The sequence below is a fragment of the Netta rufina genome (assembly GCF_964035555.1).
Source record: "Netta rufina genome assembly, chromosome: W".
In the NCBI taxonomy this organism is placed as follows: Eukaryota; Metazoa; Chordata; class Aves; order Anseriformes; family Anatidae; genus Netta; species Netta rufina.
In genome coordinates, this window is record NC_140139.1 from 17,865,002 (window position 1) to 17,885,204 (window position 20,203).

At 43.3% G+C, this 20,203-nt stretch overlaps 1 protein-coding gene across 1 annotated transcript; it reads left to right on the forward strand.

Moving 5' to 3' along the window:
- The first annotated feature begins 5,790 nt into the window (after positions 1-5,790).
- Positions 5,791-14,394, forward strand: LOC311220757 (transcription factor BTF3-like). Its single transcript, XM_084304312.1, has 6 exons — positions 5,791-5,922; positions 6,201-6,269; positions 9,625-9,738; positions 9,948-10,149; positions 13,568-13,621; positions 14,140-14,394. The coding sequence occupies exons 2-6, from the start codon at positions 6,201-6,203 to the stop codon at positions 14,184-14,186; spliced, it is 486 nt and encodes a 161-aa protein (XP_084160438.1). The 5' UTR covers positions 5,791-5,922; the 3' UTR covers positions 14,187-14,394.
- The last annotated feature ends 5,809 nt before the right edge of the window (positions 14,395-20,203 follow it).

The following is a 20,203-nucleotide window of genomic DNA, read 5'->3' on the forward strand; positions in this document are numbered from 1 at the left end:
CACTGGGGGCAACCAAGGGCTGTGGGAATTGCCACTAGTAAAATTCCCGGATGGGTCAGAGAAAATCGAAGACCAAGGACTAGAAAGGGAGCAAATTACCAGATATATGACCAAAAAGTCCATTATGAATAATGATTAGAAATTGGAACAATAGGGGCCCCAGAAAATTAAAGAGTAGATTGAAAATGATCCAGTATTTTATGATAGAATGACCAAAAGAACCCTTAAGACCCCATGTATTTTGATCCACGGAGGACGGGGTCTGTCAGGCTTTGAACATTAATAGTAGAATACCTGTGGATCCAGAAAAGAGCAAGCTGAAATATTGGAATTAGAAATTAGAGAGCAATTGATTAAGAATGAATATGTGCTACATTTGTGCCTGTGCTGCACTTATACCACCAGATAACAGGAGCCTCTCGGACCCCGAGAACCAGATCAAAAACAACCTCACAGTTCGGACTTTAATCAAGGGGTCTGAGATAAGGACGACTGTTCACAAAGGGACAGGTTAGGAATATGTATATGTATAGGAATGTTCATGTATATGTAACTCTTTACTAGAGCAATTTGCCACGTTAGGCGTGCACGACTCTGGTGGGACTACCCGCCCCGTGCTGCATGGAACTGAGTAAACATACCTACTTTACAATCTTACTGATTGTGGAGTCAGCTTTCTGTGAGTCATTTTGGTGAGCCAGGCAGGAGACACTCTGCTCGGCTGCGGGATCGGCTGCAGCGCGGATGCCCCTAGGTGCACCCTGAGCGTTTTGCTCGGAGGGGACTCCACTCTCAGCTGCTCACCGCGGGAGCAAAGATCTCCTGAAACTGCAGACAAACGGTATGTTTTCAGCTGCTGGAGGGATACTAACTGGAGTGGTAATAATTGTATGTGCTTTTATGTATGTATTTTGTGTTGTATATTGTAATATTTGCATATTGTATGTATTTTGTGTTGAAAGTATTTGTGTAAATGTAAGGGTTTGAAACAAAGTGTTACAAGTCACTTCACGAAGAACACAGTCAGAGACAATACTTGTTTGGTTGGTTATCATTCTAAATTATATTCCTGTGGTATGAATGAGATGTGCTGGAAGCCTCCATGTGAGATTGTGCTGTGTGAGTGCTGCAAAGCGAGTGCAGAGTTCCGATCCGTTGTTCCGTACTCTCCGCAAGGGGAGTGGGCAGAGACGAACGAAGTGCTTGACAGACTGAAAAGAAGTGCTGTTTTATCCAAGTTTGAGTGGTGGTGCCTAATATATGGGCCCGGTGTATCTTGTGTATCTTGTGTATCCTATTTTTGCTCTTAAATGTTTTGACTGTGACAAGAAAAAGGCAGGAGCATGATATGACATGCTTCCTGCAACATATGAGGCCCGCACAGGCCGAGACCTGGACTCGCTGAGACCTGAACAGGCCGAGAGACCGGAGCGGCGCCGAGAGACTGGAGCGGCGCTGGGAGACCAGAGAAACTACGGAGGGACTACCGCTGGACGGAGAGAGCCCTGGGACGCTGCAGAGCCACGGACGGCTCTGAGAGACAAAGAATAGACCTGACAGAAGCTGAAAAACGCGGGGAAATTGAAGTAATTGCGGGACATCCGAGATCGAGTTGCTACGGGAGACCAGAGGCGTCAGTGGACACTGGCAGTCGACTCTCACCGTGAGGCGAGTCGGCACAGAGCAGAGGGGCGGACATCAGGACCCTGCAGCCTGTCTGACGTAACCATGGAGGCAGCGGCAGCAGCGGCTGTGCTGCTTCACTCTAGCATTCTTTTTATAAAAGGTTTATCTTGCAATGCAAAAAAAAAAAAGACTATTAGTCCCCAGATCGGTGTTATAACTATTACTAATGACGACTTAGCTCTATTGCAGGGCAGGAGTGCAGAGACGCAGATTACACTGCCAAATGACCACCGGCAGGCTCTTTCACAAACCTAAGGTTGCAGCTGGCACTGCCTGCAGCCGTATAGCAGACGTTACACTCTCTTTCCTAATTAGTAATCATGTGTCTCATCCAGTTGTGGTGAATGGTCAGTGGCAAAAAGAAAAGGAGGATGCCACTGACACTAACAGCATGGGTAATAGGAGTAGTATAAGTGACACAGGTGACGGTGCGGGGCGCTCTGCCTGCTGCTCGCCTTCGCCTGACTGTGCACTGCTGCCGACGGTGCTAGAGTAAAATGTGAAGACTGCTCAGATGGCAGTGATGAGAGTGCTTGTGTGAAGAAGATGTGTGCTAAATCTGACTTTGTGTGCAACAGTGGTCAGTGTGTGCCAAACAGATGGCAGTGTGATGGGGACCCGGATTGTGAAGATGGGTCTGACGAAAGTGCTGAGCTGTGTCATATGAGAACAGTGTCATGGAAATGTGATGGTGAAAAAAAGACTGTGACAGTGGAGAAGATGAAGAGAATTGTGGCGATGTGACAGAGATCCTGATTGCAAGGATGGAAGTGATGAAATTAACTGCCCTTCCTGGACCAGTTCAGATGTGAAGATGGGAACTGTGTCCATGGGAGTAGGCAGTGCAGTGGTGTGAGAGACTGTCTGGATGGCACTGATGAAGCAAACTGTAACAATGTTATTCAGTGCCTGGGACCTGGCAAATTCAAGTGCAGAAGTGGAGAATGCATAGATATCAATAAAGTGTGTAACCAGCAGAGAGACTGCAAGGACTGGAGTGATGAGCCTCTGAAGGAATGCATAAATGAATGTGACTGTCCAGCTGGGTTTGAATTTGTAGACAAGAGAAACTGTGGAGGTATTGATGAATGCCAAAACCCTGGTATCTGTAGTCAAATCTGTATCAACCTGAAAGGCTATCAGATGAATCCTGCTACAGGAACCTGGAAAGGGCCATACGGCAAAGCAAATTAGATAACTGTTATTTAACTTGTCAGAAGATAAAAAAGAAAGTGTTTCAACAAGCAGCCATGGGAGGGAAGAATCACTGAACCCCCGATGTGAGGGACTGTACCTTGTTTTACTGACTACTGAAACAGCTGTGAGAACTGCAGAAAGGGACCCACGCATCCAGAATAAAAGGACCAGCAACTACTGAAACTTGGAGGGTTGAGTCCGCTCCTGGGAAACTGAAACTCAAACTAAGGAAGAACTAATGTTCTGGCAACGAGGCTCTGCATGAATTAAGGATGCCAAATAAAGGGGACAAGCCTAAAGGGAGAAAAGGGAGAAGGCAAGACCGGGGCAGGACCCTCCACTGCGGTGTGTATGGTCTACCGAGGGAGGCAACCCCTATGGGTATTGACTGCCGAGTGAGAGGGCCTCGACCGGGCTTCTCCCACACTAAGGTCAGGTTCTCTCAATCCATCTAGGGCAATGCTGCACTAAACAGCTGCTTCAATGTGGCCTTCCAGGCACAAAGCCAGTCCTTCATCACCAAAATCAAACTACGTAGACTTTTTTTCAAGGCTGTGTGTAACCACAGCCTATATGGTGATTCATCTCCTTTTATAATTTTTCCACCCTAGTTCTTTTGCTTTGACTCTGCATCCTCTTTAATGTTATCAATCACCCATATGCAACTGTTCTCTTCATGTTGAACACGCTGTTTGCACTCTCTTTGGTTCTCAGAGCTTTTCTTCTGTAGTGATGTTTTGCATCACTGAGGTCTGAACATGCCTTTTTTCTACCCTATCTGAATATATATATATATATGGTACGGCACTTGGATGTGCACAAGTCAATGGGGCCAGATGGGATCCACCCAAGGGTACTGAGAGAACTGGCAGAGGAGCTGGCCAAGCCACTATCCATCATTTATCAGCAGTCCTGGCTATCGGGGGAGGTCCCAGTGTACTGGCGGCTAGCAAACGTGATGCCCATCTACAAGAAGGGCCAGAGGGCAGACTCGGGAAACTACAGGCCTGTCAGTTTGACCTCAGTACCAGGGAAGCTCATGGAGCAGATCCTCTTGAGAGTCATCACGCGGCACTTGCAGGGCAAGCAGGCGATCAGGCCCAGTCAGCATGGGTTTATGAAAGGCAGGTCCTGCTTGACGAACCTGATCTCCTTCTATGACAAAGTGACGCAATTGGTGGATGAGGGAAAGGCTGTGGATGTGGTCTACCTTGACTTCAGGAAGGCTTTTGACGCCGTCTCCCACAGCATTCTCCTCAAGAAACTGGCTGCTCTTGGCTTGGACTGGCGCACGCTTCGTTGGGTTAGAAACTGGCTGGATAGCTGGGCCCAAAGAGTCGTGGTGAATGGAGTCAAATCCAGTTGGAGGCCGGTCACTAGTGGCATTCCCCAGGGCTCGGTGCTGGGGCCGGTCCTCTTTAATATCTTTATTGATGATCTGGATGAGGGGATCGAGTGCACCCTCAGTAAGTTTGCAGATGACACCAAGTTAGGTGCGTGTGTCGATCTGCTTGAGGGTAGGAAGGCTCTGCAGGAGGATCTGGATAGGCTGGACTGATGGGCTGAGGTCAACTGTATGAAGTTCAACAAGGCCAAGTGCCGGGTCCTGCACCTGGGGCGCAATAACCCCAAGCAGAGCTACAGGCTGGGAGATGAGTGGTTGGAGAGCTGCCAGGTAGAGAAGGACCTGGGAGTGTTGGTTGATAGTCGGCTGAATATGAGCCAGCAGTGTGCTCAGGTGGCCAAGAAGGCCAACAGCATCCTGGCTTGTATCAGAAGCAGTGTGGCCAGCAGGGCTTGGGAAGTGATTGTCCCCCTGTACTTGGCTCTGGCGAGGCCGCACGTCAAGTACTGTGTTCAGTTTTGGGTCCCTTGCTGCAAGAAGGACATCGAGGTGCTTGAGTGAGTCCAGAGAAGGGCAATGAAGCTGGTGAGGGGTCTGGAGAACAAGTCCTGCGAGGAGCGGCTGAGGGAGCTGGGTTTGTTCAGCCTGGAGAAAAGGAGGCTCAGGGGCGACCTTATCGCTCTTTATAAGTACATTAAAGGAGGCTGTAGCAAGGTGGGGGTTGGTCTGTTCTCCCACGTGCCTGGTGACAGGACGAGGGGGAATGGGCTTAAGTTGAGCCAGGGGAGTTTTAGGTTGGATCTTAGGAAGAACTTCTTTACTGAAAGGGTTGTGAGGCATTGGAACAGGCTGCCCAGGGAAGTGGTGGAGTCACCATCCCTGGACGTCTTCAAAAGACGTTTAGATGTAGAGCTTAGGGATATGGTTTAGTGGGGACTGTTAGCGTTAGGTCAGAGGTTGGACTTGATGAGTTTGAGGTCTCTTCCAACCTAGAAATTCTGTGATTCTGTGAAAAAAAAAAACACAACAACAACAACAAAAAAACACAAAAACAAACAAACAAACACGTACTGCTGAAGAGAAAGGGTAACTGTCACATAGTCTGAATGTGCTCTGTACTACATCTAAATGTATGTTTTTTTTTTTTTTTTGTTTTGTTTGTTTGCTTTTGTTTTTTGAAGTAAAAATAAATACTCCAAGAATCATGAAGGATTTCTGATGACGGCAGAAAAACACTCTAAGACAGGGTGACAAGTTACAAAAGGAAACGACAGGTGCTGAAAGCAAGAAAGGGGCTGAGAGGTACAGCCATGTGCTAGGGACCACTCATCGAGCCAGACGCAGGGAAGAATCGATCCCGTTCCAGGGGCCAGGGGCTTAGCCTCACACCCTCACTCGACCGTACAAATAAATCTTCTTTTTGAGCTGCGGCATGCAGGAGTCTAAAGATCTCCGCAAGCATTTGCTACAGGGACGACACCACCTGACCAACCCCCAACTCCTCCTGCGGTGACGGTGACAGCTCTACCCGCCGCCGCAGAGGAGGAGATGACTGCACATGCGCTGTGAGACACGGAGTACCTCCCTTCCGGCCGCCATCTCGGTATCTGCCGCGGCTGCACTTCGCCCTGTGTTCCGGTTTGGGGGTTTTGTGTTTTTCCTCGTTTTGGTAGCGCTGTGTTCGTCCCGGGAAGGTACGAGGGAGGCCGTGGGGGTGGTTGGGAGGGTTCATTACGTGTCTGGGGATGGCGGCGGTGGCTGGGGGGGGGAGGGAGGACGGTTATGGGCTGAGGTACTGTGCGCGAGCAGACTTTTATCTCACTCCCACCATGGCGGGGCTGGGGCGTTCTCCTGCTGGGGGTGTGTGGCTGCAGAGTCTATGATGCATACTTACTTCACCACTGGGTTGCTGTGGCTTGTGGTGTCGGGTGTTTCCTGGCTTGTTTTATAGGCTTTCTTGTTGCTTCTGCAGATGAAAGAAACAATCATGAATCAAGAAAAGCTTGCCAAGCTCCAGGCTCAAGTGCGCATTGGTGGCAAGGTAGGAATCGCCTCCCCTACCTGTCTCCTGGCTTATGAGACTGCATGTCTCTGCCCACATGCAGGGCCTGGGACATGAGGCCCTGAAAGCTTGGGTGGGGAGCAGTCCTGAGGGTTATCAGTTCAGCTTGACTGTAGGGGAAGCTGTCCTGCTTCAGTGATCTCTAGCAAGTTCAGCAGAAGCAGAATGTAGGAGCTGAACTTCCAGCTTTCTATGTTATAGCTGACTTGAAGCATATGTTCTCGTATGGGCAGTTAGAAGGCACTTAAGGCTTAAAGTAGACCTTAGAGCAAGTGAGCTCAGGTATAGCTCTCATAATAAATTATAGAGGGTTATGTTCCAAATTCAAGTCATACATCCTTAAGTTGACCACGGCAGTTTTCTTGCTTTTTAGGACAGCTGAAATTTCTGTACTTGTCATGCTCTTATTATTATAGAATTAGGAAGTATAATGTGCTTGGAAGATCCTCTTATTTTATCATGACATTTGGATACACTTATAATCTGAAAAATAAATAAAGACTTTGAACATACGTATGCTAGCAAATGTTTAAGTTATGGTTTGAGTTTTTTAGCAAGGACTCATTAATAATAATTTATATATTTGAGGAAATATATATGTGTTATTTTGGAATACGAACTATTCAACAAAACTATTACTGACAGTCTCAAGTAGCTTTCATTTCTGTGTTGAAGTTTTTGTCTTCAGCTGGAGACTTAGCTTTAAATCAGAGGAAAACTAGTTTTTAACTAGCTTGATGATTTTGCATGTTCTTTAAATGGGTTACTAATTAACCAGAGAACTACTCTATTATATTGTTGATTATGTGTACGTTACTGACATGTATTCTAACACGTTTCTGTCATTGATCATGTAAGAGTATGCATTCAGGTTGCAGCTCTTACAACTCTATGCTCAATATATGTCTTCTAGAGACATTAAGTGATGCTTATAATATGCTGGTGATGCTGCCATTCAGCTTCGAAATTGGCCTGTGAAATACTTTGAATGTCTGAGCTTGATGGTTTTTTGTTTGTTGGTTTTATAACTGGAAATGATTACTAGAATTCTTTGTGACAAAGTCACCGTATAAATGGAGATTGCCTCCTCCACACTCAAAGTAATCAGCTAAGGGGGAAGAGTAATTTCTCCTTGTGTGGAAAGGCTGCACATTCTCTGCTGAAAAATTTTCATGACATAGCGAGGCTTCAGGTCTTACAAGCCAAATATTATATTTAGGTGGAGGGGTATTGCACTTATGTGTAATTTGAGATTTTTGTATAGGGTGTTGGTACAGCTAAACATCATGTCTTCTCTTCCAAACCTTCTTAGAAGACTGGCAAATGACTGGTCTGCTGTACCCATGTTGTTCAGTACAGACGTAGAGGGGTGTGAACAGCATGTCTCAGCTTGATCAGGGTAGAATTTGCTTACTAAAATCCTGTGATCTTCAGAAGCTTGAATTTGCGGAGATGAAAGCAGCAGCTATTCACTTCAAATTAACTTGAGATTGTTTGAATCTTGATATCCCTATGTAATATAGGTAAAGGTGTGCATGTGGGGGAAGAGGTATGTGTTCCTACATAGCCTTTGATTCAAGACAATTTGTAAGAACTTATTGAGAAGTCTTTTGTTCAGAGCAATTTAACATAGGCCTTGTATTGCTTGATTTGTGTGGTAGTCAAGGTACATGAATGAAGCCATTTCTTTCATTACTGTCAGGGAACAGGGAATCTACATCAAGCTTTCTAGACAAAAGACTAAATTTCTGTGTTGTAGTCTTCCACATCTTAGCTTCATTTGATCTAAAGACAAATTACAGAATCACAGAATGGTTGAGGTTGGTCCAACCCCCCTACCAAGCAGGGTCACTTAGTGTGTGTTGCACAGGATGATATCCAGGCAGGTTTTGAATATCTCCAGAGAAAGAGATTCCACAACCTGTGCCACTGCTCTGTCACCTGCACAGAAAAGAAGTTCTTCCTGATGTTCAGATAGAACTTGCTGTGCTTCAGTTTGTGCCTGTTGCCTCTTGTCCTGTTGTTGGACACCACTGAAAAAAAAAGTCTGGCCCCATCCTCTTGGTGCACCCTCCCTTCAGATATCTGCATATGTTGATAAGATCCCCTCTGTCTTCTCTTCTCCAAACTAAACAGGCCTGGCTCTCTCAGCCTTTCCTCGTATGAGAGATGCTCCAGTCCCCTTATCACCTTTGTAGCCCTCCGCTGGACTGACTTCAGGAGCTCCATGCCCCTCTTGTACTGGGGGCAGAACTGGACACAGTACTCCAGTTGAGGCCTCACCAGGGCTGAATAGTGGGGCAGGATCACCTCCCCTGACCTACTGGCAACATTCTTCCTAATGCACCCCGGGATACCATTGGACTTCTTGGCCACAAGGGCGCATTGATGACTCATGGCCAGCCTGCTGTCCACCAGGACTCACAGGCTCCTCTGCAGAGCTGCTCTGCAGCAGGTCAGCCCCCAGCCTGTACTAGTGCTTGGGGTTATTTCTTCCTAGGTGCAGGACCCTGCACTTGCCCTTGTTGAACTTCATGAGGTTCCTCTCCACCCAACCTTCCAGCCTGTCAAGGTCCTTCTGAATGGCAGCACAGCCCTCTGGGCTATCAGTCACTCCTCCCAGTCTTGTGTCATCTGCAGACTTGCTGAGGGTATACTCTGTTCCACCATCCATGTTGTTGATGAATAAATTGAATGTCACTGAACCCAGTACGTCAGACCCCTAGGGGACACTGTTAGCTACAGGCCTCCAACTGGACTCAGTGCCACTGATCATGACCCTCTGAGCTCTGCCATCCAGCCAATTGTCAATCCACCTCACTGACCACTCATTTATTCCACACTTCCTGAGCTTGTCTGTGAGGATGTTATGGGAGACAGTGTCAAAAGCCATACTGAAATCAAGGTAGAGAACATCCACTGCTCTCCCCTTGTCCATCCAGCTAGTCATGTCATCATAGAAGGTTAGTCTTAGAAATTAAAGAAGACTGTCCTCAGTCTTTGGTTTTATGCCTATGATAACAGTTGAGGGAAAACTTGCAGTTTTTCTAAGTACGATGCTGCAGAATTCCCATGAGAATTGTGGAATAAAGGTTCTCTAGTTCATTGCTTTCTAAAAACTTCATGCTTCTCAGGAGCATGCAAAGCTTGCCTTATAGGAAGGGAAAGACTGCTACAGTGTGGTTGGAAGTGTGGAGTGGTGTGTGCCATAACACAGAAATGGGACTGTGTATATTAAGTTGATTTGTAGATGACTGCAGAGAAGTTATGTGGCTCTGAGGATTAGTTTGTGAAGAACTACTTAAATACTAATTTTATTTTACTTTATGCAAAGGGTACTGCCCGCAGAAAGAAGAAGGTTGTCCACAGAACAGCTACAGGAGATGACAAGAAACTTCAGTTTTCTTTGAAGAAACTGGGAGTCAACAATATTTCTGGTATTGAAGAGGTAAATGCTTCAAAGGGGAAAAATGATTTTCTATATAGAAATATAAAATGTATCAATATTAATTTTCTGGTAAGTAATATCTTAATCTGGTCTGTTTAAGTATATTAGTAAGTCTTTATTGAGCTCTAGGAACTTCAGCTAGTTTCCTGTTAAATTGAAAAATTACGTCAAACTGCTTGAAATGTATTGGATTTTTTTTTTTCTTTCAGGTAAATATGTTTACCAACCAAGGAACAGTCATTCACTTCAATAACCCTAAAGTTCAGGCATCTCTGGCTGCTAACACTTTCACTATTACTGGCCATGCTGAGACAAAGCAGCTGACAGAAATGCTTCCTAGTATCTTAAATCAGCTTGGAGCTGACAGTCTCTCCAGCCTGAGGAGATTGGCAGAAGCCCTACCCAAGCAATGTAAGTTGAAACTTGTCTGCTACCAGCATGAAATGCATTCGTAGGCTTACTTGTATAGCTGCAGTGAAATTCAGTGCATTCCTACTTTCTGCAAACGTATTTTAACGTGATTATAAAGAAATGGGACTCAGATCTTATGTATAGCTCAAATCCAACAAAGCATATAACAGTAAAGCAGATGCACTTGTTTCTCAGTATATCCTGCAGTTGTTCTAGGTCTAGAAAGTTGTTGCTAGAGTTGATTTCATGGTAGTTTACTTCTTGATGTGGCTACCGTATTTAACTCTGGAAGAATTAAGTTCTTAAAAGATATATTTTGAATATGTTTGTCTTTTCCACTTTGAATGGAAACTTGAGTGACTTGAGGACGGGCATCTTGGTAATGCTTTGCACCCTCACAAGTATGATGAAGGTATTTCTTGTGTGGGCTTTTTGATAGCTAAGAGGGAATTACACAGTTCTTATATGAAAGCGTTATAATTTCTGTATGTGTGTAGGACAGTGTAAAGAACAGGACTGGTATGAACATTAAGCTGGATATGCCAACTTCCTATTCCATCCTTAAACTACTAAAAGAACAAACATTCAGGTTCTCTCTAGAATTGTGTGGGAAAAGTAGAGGAGAAACTTAAGTATGTAGTGTTTGGAAAAGGTAGTACTGCTACAGGTCAAGAATTGGGAGGAAAAAGGCTTGTAGACACTTGGGAACATTCCTCATGTCCTGCAGGTAGGGTCTTCCCACTTTCTGTTCTCAAATACTTTGTTCCATACCTTGGAAGGAATGGACTTCCGAAACACAGAGAAAATGAAGAAGCTTATCAAGGTGTCCAGTTTTTGGTAGTAATGAACTTGATTGTTACACTTCTTTCTGTGCTTTGTTGCCGGCAAAGACAGCCTCTTTTTCCATTCCTAAAGTTGATGTTACTTCCCTCCTGTTAACTTCCTACTGAAAAAAAATCCCACTAGAAGTAGTTTTCAGGAGGTGGTAAACTGCTTCTTTCCCTGTGCAGCTCAGGTCCCTCCTTCCTAATGTCATCTCTGTAGCTTCTGTGTGATAGTAGCAGGGCTTGAAAGAAAGAAAACTTGAAGGATTAAAAATGATCCACTAAGATCTCTCTTCTCATAACAAAATGGGTATATTCTGGATAAGCTAAATTGTGCAGTTTTAGTATTAGGGAAGCTTGTTTAAAGTGCTTCCTTTTGTATGACTTGGTAAATGGCTATTTTTTTCTACTTCGGGTGGATGTTGAAGTAGTTGTACAAAACTTTCCATTCAGCATTGTCTGCTAGATTTGGAAGCCTGACATCAAAAGAGTGAAGTATCTGAGATAACTGTATTTGTAGGTGCTAAAGGAAACTTAGTCTGGTTTTAGGGGTGAGAGAAAAATGCAGACAGCTTAGGAGGAAATAACATGGTGTCGTGGTTCCGCTCGAGTGGGCAGCCGAGCTCCACCACAGCCGCTCTCTCACTCCCCCTCCTCAAAGAGGAATGGGGAGAAAATATGTGAAAAGGGCTCAAGGATTGAGATAAGGACGAGAAAATCACGCAATAATTATTGTAACGGGCAAAACAGACTCGGCATAAGGAGATAGTAAGATTTATTGCCTACAACTAACAAGCGAGAGAAGTGAGAAAACAAAGGAAAAAAAAAACAAAAGCACCTTCCCCCCATCCACCCTCTTCCACCTCCTCCCCCCGAGCGGCACGGGGGAATGGGGGTTATGGTCAGTCTACAGCACTTCTTCTCTGCCGCTCCTTCTCGGTCACTCTCGTCCCCTGTGCTGTGGGGTCCCACCCACGGGATGCAGTCCTTGATGAACTGATCCGGCGTGGGCTTCCCACAGGCAGCAGCTCTTTCAGAACTGCTCCAGATATGGGTTCGTACCACGGGGTCCATCCCTCAGGAGAAAACTGCTCCAACCTGGCTCCCCTACGGGCAGCAGCTCCTGCCGGGTCACCTGCTCCTGCGTGGGCTCCTCTCCACGGGCTACAGGTCCGGCCCGGAATCTGCTCTGGCAGGGGTCTTCCACAGGCGGCAGCCTCTGTCGGTGCAGGGCCACCTGCTCCACCGTGGTCTCCTCCACGGGCTGCAGCGTGGAACCCTGCTCCACCGTGGTACTCCATGGGCTGCAGGGGGACATCCTGCTTCACCATGGTCCTCACCACAGGCCGCAGGGGACTTCTGCTCCGGCGCCTGGAGCACCTCTCCCCCTCCCTCTACACTGACCTTGACATGTGCAAGGCTGTTCTCTCACTCCCTTGACTCTCCCGGCTGCTGTGTGGCGCAGCATTTTTTTCCCTGTCTTAAATATGCTCTCACAGAGGCGCAAAACAACATCGCTTATTGGCTCAGATCTGGAAAACAATGGGGCCCTTCCCAAACATGGGGCAGCTTCTAGATCTTTCTCACAGAAACCACCCCTATGGCTCCCTGCTACCAAAACCTTGCCACGTAAACCCACTACACATGGTACCAGCTTTCTGCTGTTAAAAACAAAAAGAGTTAGTGATGACCTCATCACAAGCCCTTTCAGACCAAAGTTTCTGCATTGATTTGTCCTAGTTCTCTGAAATCACTGTAACCTGATTTTAGAAGTCTGGTATAAACCCATCTTTCCTCATGTTTTCCTTGAAAACTGGGAAGGATTAATTAGAATAGACTGAGATGATTGAAAATGTGGGATAGCTTAACCTAGGTAGTACTACTAAAAATAGCAGTAGTAGTAGTGGCACAGGCACCCAGGGACCTGAGTTAACTATTCCTAGCATTAGAGTGCCACGGTTTCACTGATACTAATTGGCCTGCTACATTGGACATGTTTAAGTCCTAGTATCTTCAGTAAATGGGAATAGTGACTGAGTTTGCAGAGATGTGGACCAAAACACGTGGTTACCTCAATTGCTTAAGTGTAAAATTGTGCATCTAGTTTCATATTCCTCTGACTTTTCCAGGGAACAAGATGATCTTTAAGAGCCTTTAGTTATAGCTGTCTGCCTGCAGCTTCAAAATTACACCTTAATTTTTCTTGAAGGCCAAGGATCATAAGGACTCATCTCTTTTCCTTATAAATTGTTGATGTTGTAAAATAAGTAAGCTTTGAGAACCTCTGAGTAGTCAGAGGTTCATTTTCAGCTACAAAGTGCTCAATGGCTCGAGGTACAGGATAGTAACTAGCAAACTGTTTCTAGCATGCATCTTCGCATTTCCAGAGTTTGAGCATGATCAGTAACAAAGGGAATGTGAGCTTCCTAGGCTAGTTGTGTTTATTTAGCAGGGGAATTGTTTAGAGCATTGCAGCTTAACTCAGACTCTTAGCAAATGTTTTCCAAAAAAAAAACAAACCAAAACAAAAAACTTTGTAATCAAGATGCCTATGGTGAGCTTGAATAATGATTTGAAACTACTTGCTCTTGCAGCTGTGGATGAGAAAGCACCACTTGCTACTGGTGAAGATGATGATGAAGTTCCAGGTAAGAACGAACATGAAATGGAGGATAAGGAAGTGATTTTCTGAGAGAGAACATGTGTAGCATAAGGTTAAGCCAAGGACAGAAGGAGTATTGACTAGTCACTTCTTGTTACAGAATTTGAACGGGTTACATATCTGTTTTCAGACACTGTGAGACTGGGTGAACCATTGGTTTGAGGTAGCATTTGTCCTGTGGAAGAGTAATAACTATGGCTAAGTTAATTATTTCATCTTCAATAAGAAGGCTGGGAAGAAACTGCCTTGTTAGTATCACTTTGCTTAGTTGTGGGTATAGTAAAGTTAAATGATAGTAGTTGGTTCATTATAATGCATAATTCTAAAACTTCTTGGCATAAAGAATGAACCCTGGAGCTCTTAAACGTTATTTGATCTGTATTTTCTAAGATGACTTCTTTTTTTAACCTTTTAAGTGCTTGATATGAGGTAGAACTTCAGGAAAAAAAAAGTGTGGCAAAGCAGAAGCGGATCAAACTCTAATATCAATGTTTATTTTTCTAGATCTTGTTGAAAACTTTGATGAAGCTTCAAAGAACGAGGCAAACTGAACCAAGTGTCACTCTGAATTAAGTTAAAACTCGAAAAAGCTATATGGAACTGCTATTTTATATTGTGACTTATATTTGAATTTATTTCCTAATGAGTTCTCAAAACTTGTAATTGAAAACCCCTTGAACCTGCAGCTCTTCTTAGTTACTGTTTGTATACAATATTATTTTTGTGGCCTGATTGAATAAACTTATCCTTTGAAATATGTCAGATTGCTAATGAATCTCTGCCTAGATCCAATTTTTGAGTAACTTGTATGCAGTCAAAACCCCATCTCTACTGAACTTTAGTATACAATTAAAAATATATTAAAGAAAAAAAACTTTTTTTGATGTGGCTCTTTGTCAGGAAAGTGTGTGGGTGTGGGAAATGGCTGTAAATAATAAATCATAAAGGGTATTGCTTCTCTGCAGAAAAGCATCTTCATCGATGACCTTGATGAGGGAATAGTGTCTGCCCTCAGCAAGTACGCCGATGACACAAAGCTGGGAGGAGGGGCTGACATGCCAGAAGGCTGCGCTGCCATTCAGCGAGACCTCGACAAGCTAGAGATATGGGCAGGAAGAAACCAAATGAGGTTTAATAACAGCAAGTGTAGAGTCCTGCACTTGGGAAGGAACATGTATCAGTACGGGCTGGGGGATGACCTGCTGGAGGGGAGCTCTGAGGAGAAGGACCTGGGGGTCCTGGTGGATGACAGGCTGACCATGAGCCAGCAGTGTGCCCTCATGGCCAAGAGGGCCAATGGGATCCTGGCGGGCATTAAAAGGAGTGTGGCCAGCAGGTCAAGGGAGGTGATCCTCCCCCTCTACTCTGCCCTGGTCAGGCCTCACCTGGAGTACTGTATCCAGTTCTGGGCTCCCCGGTACAAAAAAGACAGGGATCTCCTGGAAAGAGTCCAGTGGAGGGCCACAAAGATGATACAGGGCCTGAAGCATCTTCCTTATGAGGAAAGGCTGAGGGACCTGTGTCTGTTCAGCCTGGAGAAAGGTAGACTGAGAGGGGATCTCATCAATGTGTATAAATACCTGAGGTGTGGGAGACAGAGGGATTTGGCCAACCTCTTTTCAGTGGTTTGTGGGGACAGGACAAGGGGCAATGGCCACAAGATAGAGCACAGGAAGTTCTGCACCACCATGCGAAAGAACTTCACGGTGAGGGTGACAGAGCACTGGAACAGGTTGCCCAGGGAGGTTGTGGAGTCTTCTTCTCTGGAGATATTCAAGGCCCGTCTGGACACCTATCTGGGCAGCCTGCTCTAAGGAACCTACTTTGGCAAGGGGGTTGGACCCAATGATCTTTCGAGGTCCCTTCCAACCCCTACAATTCTGTGATCCTCTGCAGCTTATTTATAATGTTACTACTTTTAGTGATTTGCTTGATTTTATATATACAGTTTATGTACTGTATTATTTTGCTTTGAAAGCTATCTATGGTCCATGTCTATAATATCTGCTCTTAATCACTATTGGGGTGTAAACACCTGTGTGCTATATGACTTTCCAGCCTGCTACCACTAAGTAATCTTTATCTAAACTCAAAGTGAACTTTTGAGATTATGTGACTGCTGCTTCCTCCACGTTTGGTTTCAGCTCCCCATAAAACTCTGCAAAACTGACATATCATTCTCCTTTAAACTCTTCTCTACAATGCGTATCAAAACAGATGGCCAAATCTTTTTATTATATCAGCGGATAGCGCACCCACTCCCCACCCATTCTACTTCAATATTTCTTGCTTATTGTTTTATACTTAGTATTTAAAATGTTTGAAGTAGTAATTTTTTTATAAAACAAAGGTTCTGATCAAAGACTAAAGCAATCTAGGCAATATAATACACACCACAGATATAATCATTAACCAAATAGTTTATTTGCACTTTTAAAAGATCAGTCTATTTTGAAAAGATGTACTGAAACAATTCTGTAATGTTAATGACCCAAGTACAAGCCATTTTTTTATTCTTATTGTAGCATAAAGCACGAAGATCTTTGTCAGTATCTTTAGCTGTTCAGCTCATACACAGCATACATAGTTTAAGCATGATTCCTTTTTATAAACGTTTTCCTTTCAGTTTAAAAATGTAAATAATTATTCCTCATTCTTGAACTTTATATGCAGATTGCTCAACACCAAAGTCATCCAAACAGTCAACTGTACTTAATTCTAGTTAAGACAGAAGTTTTTCCAAGAACTGACTGGGAGTGTCACAAACAGTATTTGTAAGCAGGGACAGAGAGGGTGTGACAGTTTGTGCAGAAGGGCATGCAAGAAGGGCAGCACATTCTGACAGTAGGAGGGCTGCTGCCTGCTCTGCTCACCAGCAGGCTTGGGCTGCAGCCCTGATGGCCTCCTCAACCAACAGCAACGTATTAAACAACATTCTGTCAGGTTTGTGGCAGCAAGGAGGCACAGACAAGGTGACCACTTGACAGAAAGCCACACCCTCTACTTCCATTCCTCTGCAACCTGGTGGAACTAACACAACCACCCTGACAGAGCTCCTGGCAGTTCATGCAACCACCCAGCTCTCAGGCATGCCTGAGGCTACTCCCTGAGATGGAGGACAACAGCAAGCACGCCTGTGGGAGTTGTAAGTCATAAGAGGATCCCCTGTCCATCCACTCAGCTTCCATTACTGAATAGATATGAGGCTCTGGTATGGTAGATGAGGGATGTGAGAAGATGGAAGAAGAGGCATCAAAACCAGTGCCGTGAAGAAACAGTGGCAAGTTGTAGTCATAGGTGACTCCCCTTCTGAAGGGAACAGAGGCTCCCATGTGCAGACCAAACCCTCTTCTCAGAGAAGATTGCTGTGTCCCCAGGGCTCAGATCAGGGATGTTACCAGGAAGCTTTCAAGCATAATACAGCCTCCAGACTATTACCTACTTGTACTGGGTCTGTCTGGGATGGAGTTAACTTTCCCTGCAGCAGCCCATACAGTGCTGTGCTCTGCACCTGTAGCTAGAACAGCACTGGTATTACACCAGTGTTGTGTCTACTGCTGAGTAATACTGGCACAGTATCAGGACTCCCTCTAAACCCCCCAGGAGCCAGCAGGCTGGGGGTGGGCAAGAGGTGACGAAGGAACATCACCAGGGCAGCTGACCTAAACAAACCAACGGGATATTCCATAACATATGATGTCACACTCAGCAATAAAAGGTAGAAAAAGGAAGGCGAGGGGAGGGGTGGGCTCTCGTGAAAATGTCTGTCTTCCCAAACAACATCTACGCTCGTTGAGGCCCTGCTTCAAGGACGCGGTCACTTCACTTGTTAGTGTTAGGTCAGAGGTTGGACTCGATGATCTTGAGGTCTCTTCCAACCTAGACAATTCTGTGATTCTGTGAATGCATAGGTGAGTGAAATGCCCAGCTACTGATTGAGCTTTATTTACTCAAGATGAAGTTACTGGAAATACTTATGTAATATATAACAAACATATACAAACATCAATGTTTGAGATAACTGCAGGGTGTTTTATAATCTACAGCAGTCATTTCATTGTAGAGCTTAACCTTTAAGATAAAAAGTTATTCTTTAGACCCTATATAGAAGCTTTATGCATCTATCATCCACATGAAAGAGCATTGAGGCAATTAGCATTCAGTTGCAACTTCTTTCCTTGACAAAATTTGAAATAAAAGATTTCCAATACAGTGTTGCATTTAAAGCATTTTTTCCAGAAACATTTCAGTTGTTTGAATATGGATGCATTCTCTTCAAGGGAAGAATGTTTTTGCACCTTTATCTGTTAATACGTTCAATATGAATAAAATGGGTGAAGCACAAGTCATTATTGTCCCACAGTAGAAGGTTAATTTAGAGTAAGTTTATGTATTTCATATTAGGCACTGTCTTAAACTGATAATAATTAAGACATTTTTATAAGCATTTATTCTGAACAAAAAAGGTAAAAGAGCATTCACCTGAGATAAAGCTAGTATTTGAATATTTCTAAGTAGCAATGAGTTTCACTGGAGGAAATCCACTTGAAGTTTTAGAATATACATTTCACTATTATACAATATATGCAGTTTAAGTAATAACGATTGATGCTAACATAAAAACCCTAATAAAAATAAAATAAATGTGTATTAATATTGTTAGTTACAAAAATAATGCTACTTCATAACATTTAAAAATTAAAATGATTAAATTTTAAACCCATCCTTCTAAAGTGATATTTTAAGTACAAGCTTTAAGGAACAATAAACTAAAGCATAAGAATTACCTTATATTTTTAAAATATACATATTCATTGATTTAGAAAATAAACTTTGGAAAAAAAAATACAAAACTGATTTTTTTGCTTGCAGTGGTTAAAATAGCGAACTATTCTAATTTTGTTTTCCTAAATGAAAAGAGCTGTTTCTTGAATGTGTAATGAAAACAGAGAAACAGGATTGTACTTCACCTAACACTAATTGAACAGCAATTTAAAACTGCCAAAGAGATACATTTATACTGATTTTAAATATATTTTCTGTTAACAACTTAGGTTCAGCAGCTGATCAGCAGGTTTTGTTTGCTCTCGGAATCCTTCAGAAAGGGAAACTCAAAACAGGAAAGAGGCATATATTAAAAAAAAAAAAAGTAAAACTAGTAAACACTGACCTCCTGAGGTTCCTACAACAAAAATATTTAAATAGAAAATCTACATCATTTACTTAGCAGCAGCTATTTCTGTAGTTTAGCACACTAACAGAACTTTATTCAGTGTCTAAGTAGCAAATGAAGAAAGCAGTGTTTTTAGCATGTTAAGAGGCAGAAACACTAGAATGTAACAAAACCTCACAGTTCTACCAAAATAAATATTCAATCAACATTCAAGAATTGTCAAGACTATACCACAAAATTAAGATGCTCTTTAATATAATTAAAGTATTGCCTCATGGAATATAACTGTTAATGCTGATTCAGAACTTCTCTTACCTTACATTATACCCTAAATGGCTTCTGCAAATTTCTGCACTATATTATGCACTAGAAATATGGTTTATTTGCTTTAAGATATACCATGAGAGGACTTACTGATACAAAAGACTACTTTTTGTCAGTACTGTTTATTTTTGCCTTATTTTAATTACTTTCTTTGCTGTTATACCAAATCAGTTCACATCTGTACAATTAAAATATATATGTACAAAAGTTACATCCTAAACTAATTTGAGATGAGGTGGAGTGGTTTTATTTGATTAACAGGGCTTTCTGAAATTTAAAAAGTTAAGTTAAACTCAGATTCTAGCTGTAATGCTGGTGTTAATAAGGCAGGTTTTCTAATCTATGATTATTGCATTTTAAACGTCATTTCTCTAAAACCCTTTTCTAATACTTAAACATACTCAAAATTAAAGCAAGTTGCGGGCTAAAATAATACCACACTTTGCTAAATCTTAAAGCTTTTTTTTTTCCTTCTTTCAGAATTTGATTTAGAGGTGACTAAAACCATTACCAATTTACTTCAGTTATTAGTAAATACAAAATTCCTTCTGAACTAGTAATGTAATTTGAAAGCAAGTTATCACATGCTATTGTTATTGTCAATGTTATTCACATTGACCAAATTGAGTAAAAACTATGTACAAGTATTAGGGAGTATACTTCATACAGTACATCTGAACTACTCTCTCTTCAATCTTGCAAAGCCAACAAAAAAGGGGGGGGGGGGGGGGGGGGGCGGCAGCATGTAAAACACATGCTGTTGAGGGATTTTTGAAACAGCAAAGATCCCACAGCTTGCTGCAGCTGAGCAAACCAAGCTACCAGGGCGACTATGAGAATTTCCCATGACAGTGTTCCCACATCGCCCAAGTGAGGAATTTAGAAAAATATTGTTACCAGCCTCTGGCTTCAAGGAATACATGTAAGTAGAGGAAAACAACAACAACAACAAACAAAAAAGAAATAACTTCAAAAAAGCTGAACAAATGAAATGAAGAGGATCCAAACCAATTTCACTCCGTAGTTTTAAACTTGCACACTTGTGCATTTAACTACATCACAAAGGGCGAC

Excerpts from the sequence above, each read along its gene's own strand:
- LOC311220757 (XM_084304312.1), top strand. The coding sequence starts at position 6,201 with ATGAAAGAAACAATCATGAATCAAGAAAAGCTTGCCAAGCTCCAGGCT. Across the intron at positions 10,150-13,567 it reads AGAAGCCCTACCCAAGCAAT|CTGTGGATGAGAAAGCACCA; the intron begins GTAAGTTGAAAC and ends TTGCTCTTGCAG. Across the intron at positions 13,622-14,139 it reads AGATGATGATGAAGTTCCAG|ATCTTGTTGAAAACTTTGAT; the intron begins GTAAGAACGAAC and ends TTATTTTTCTAG.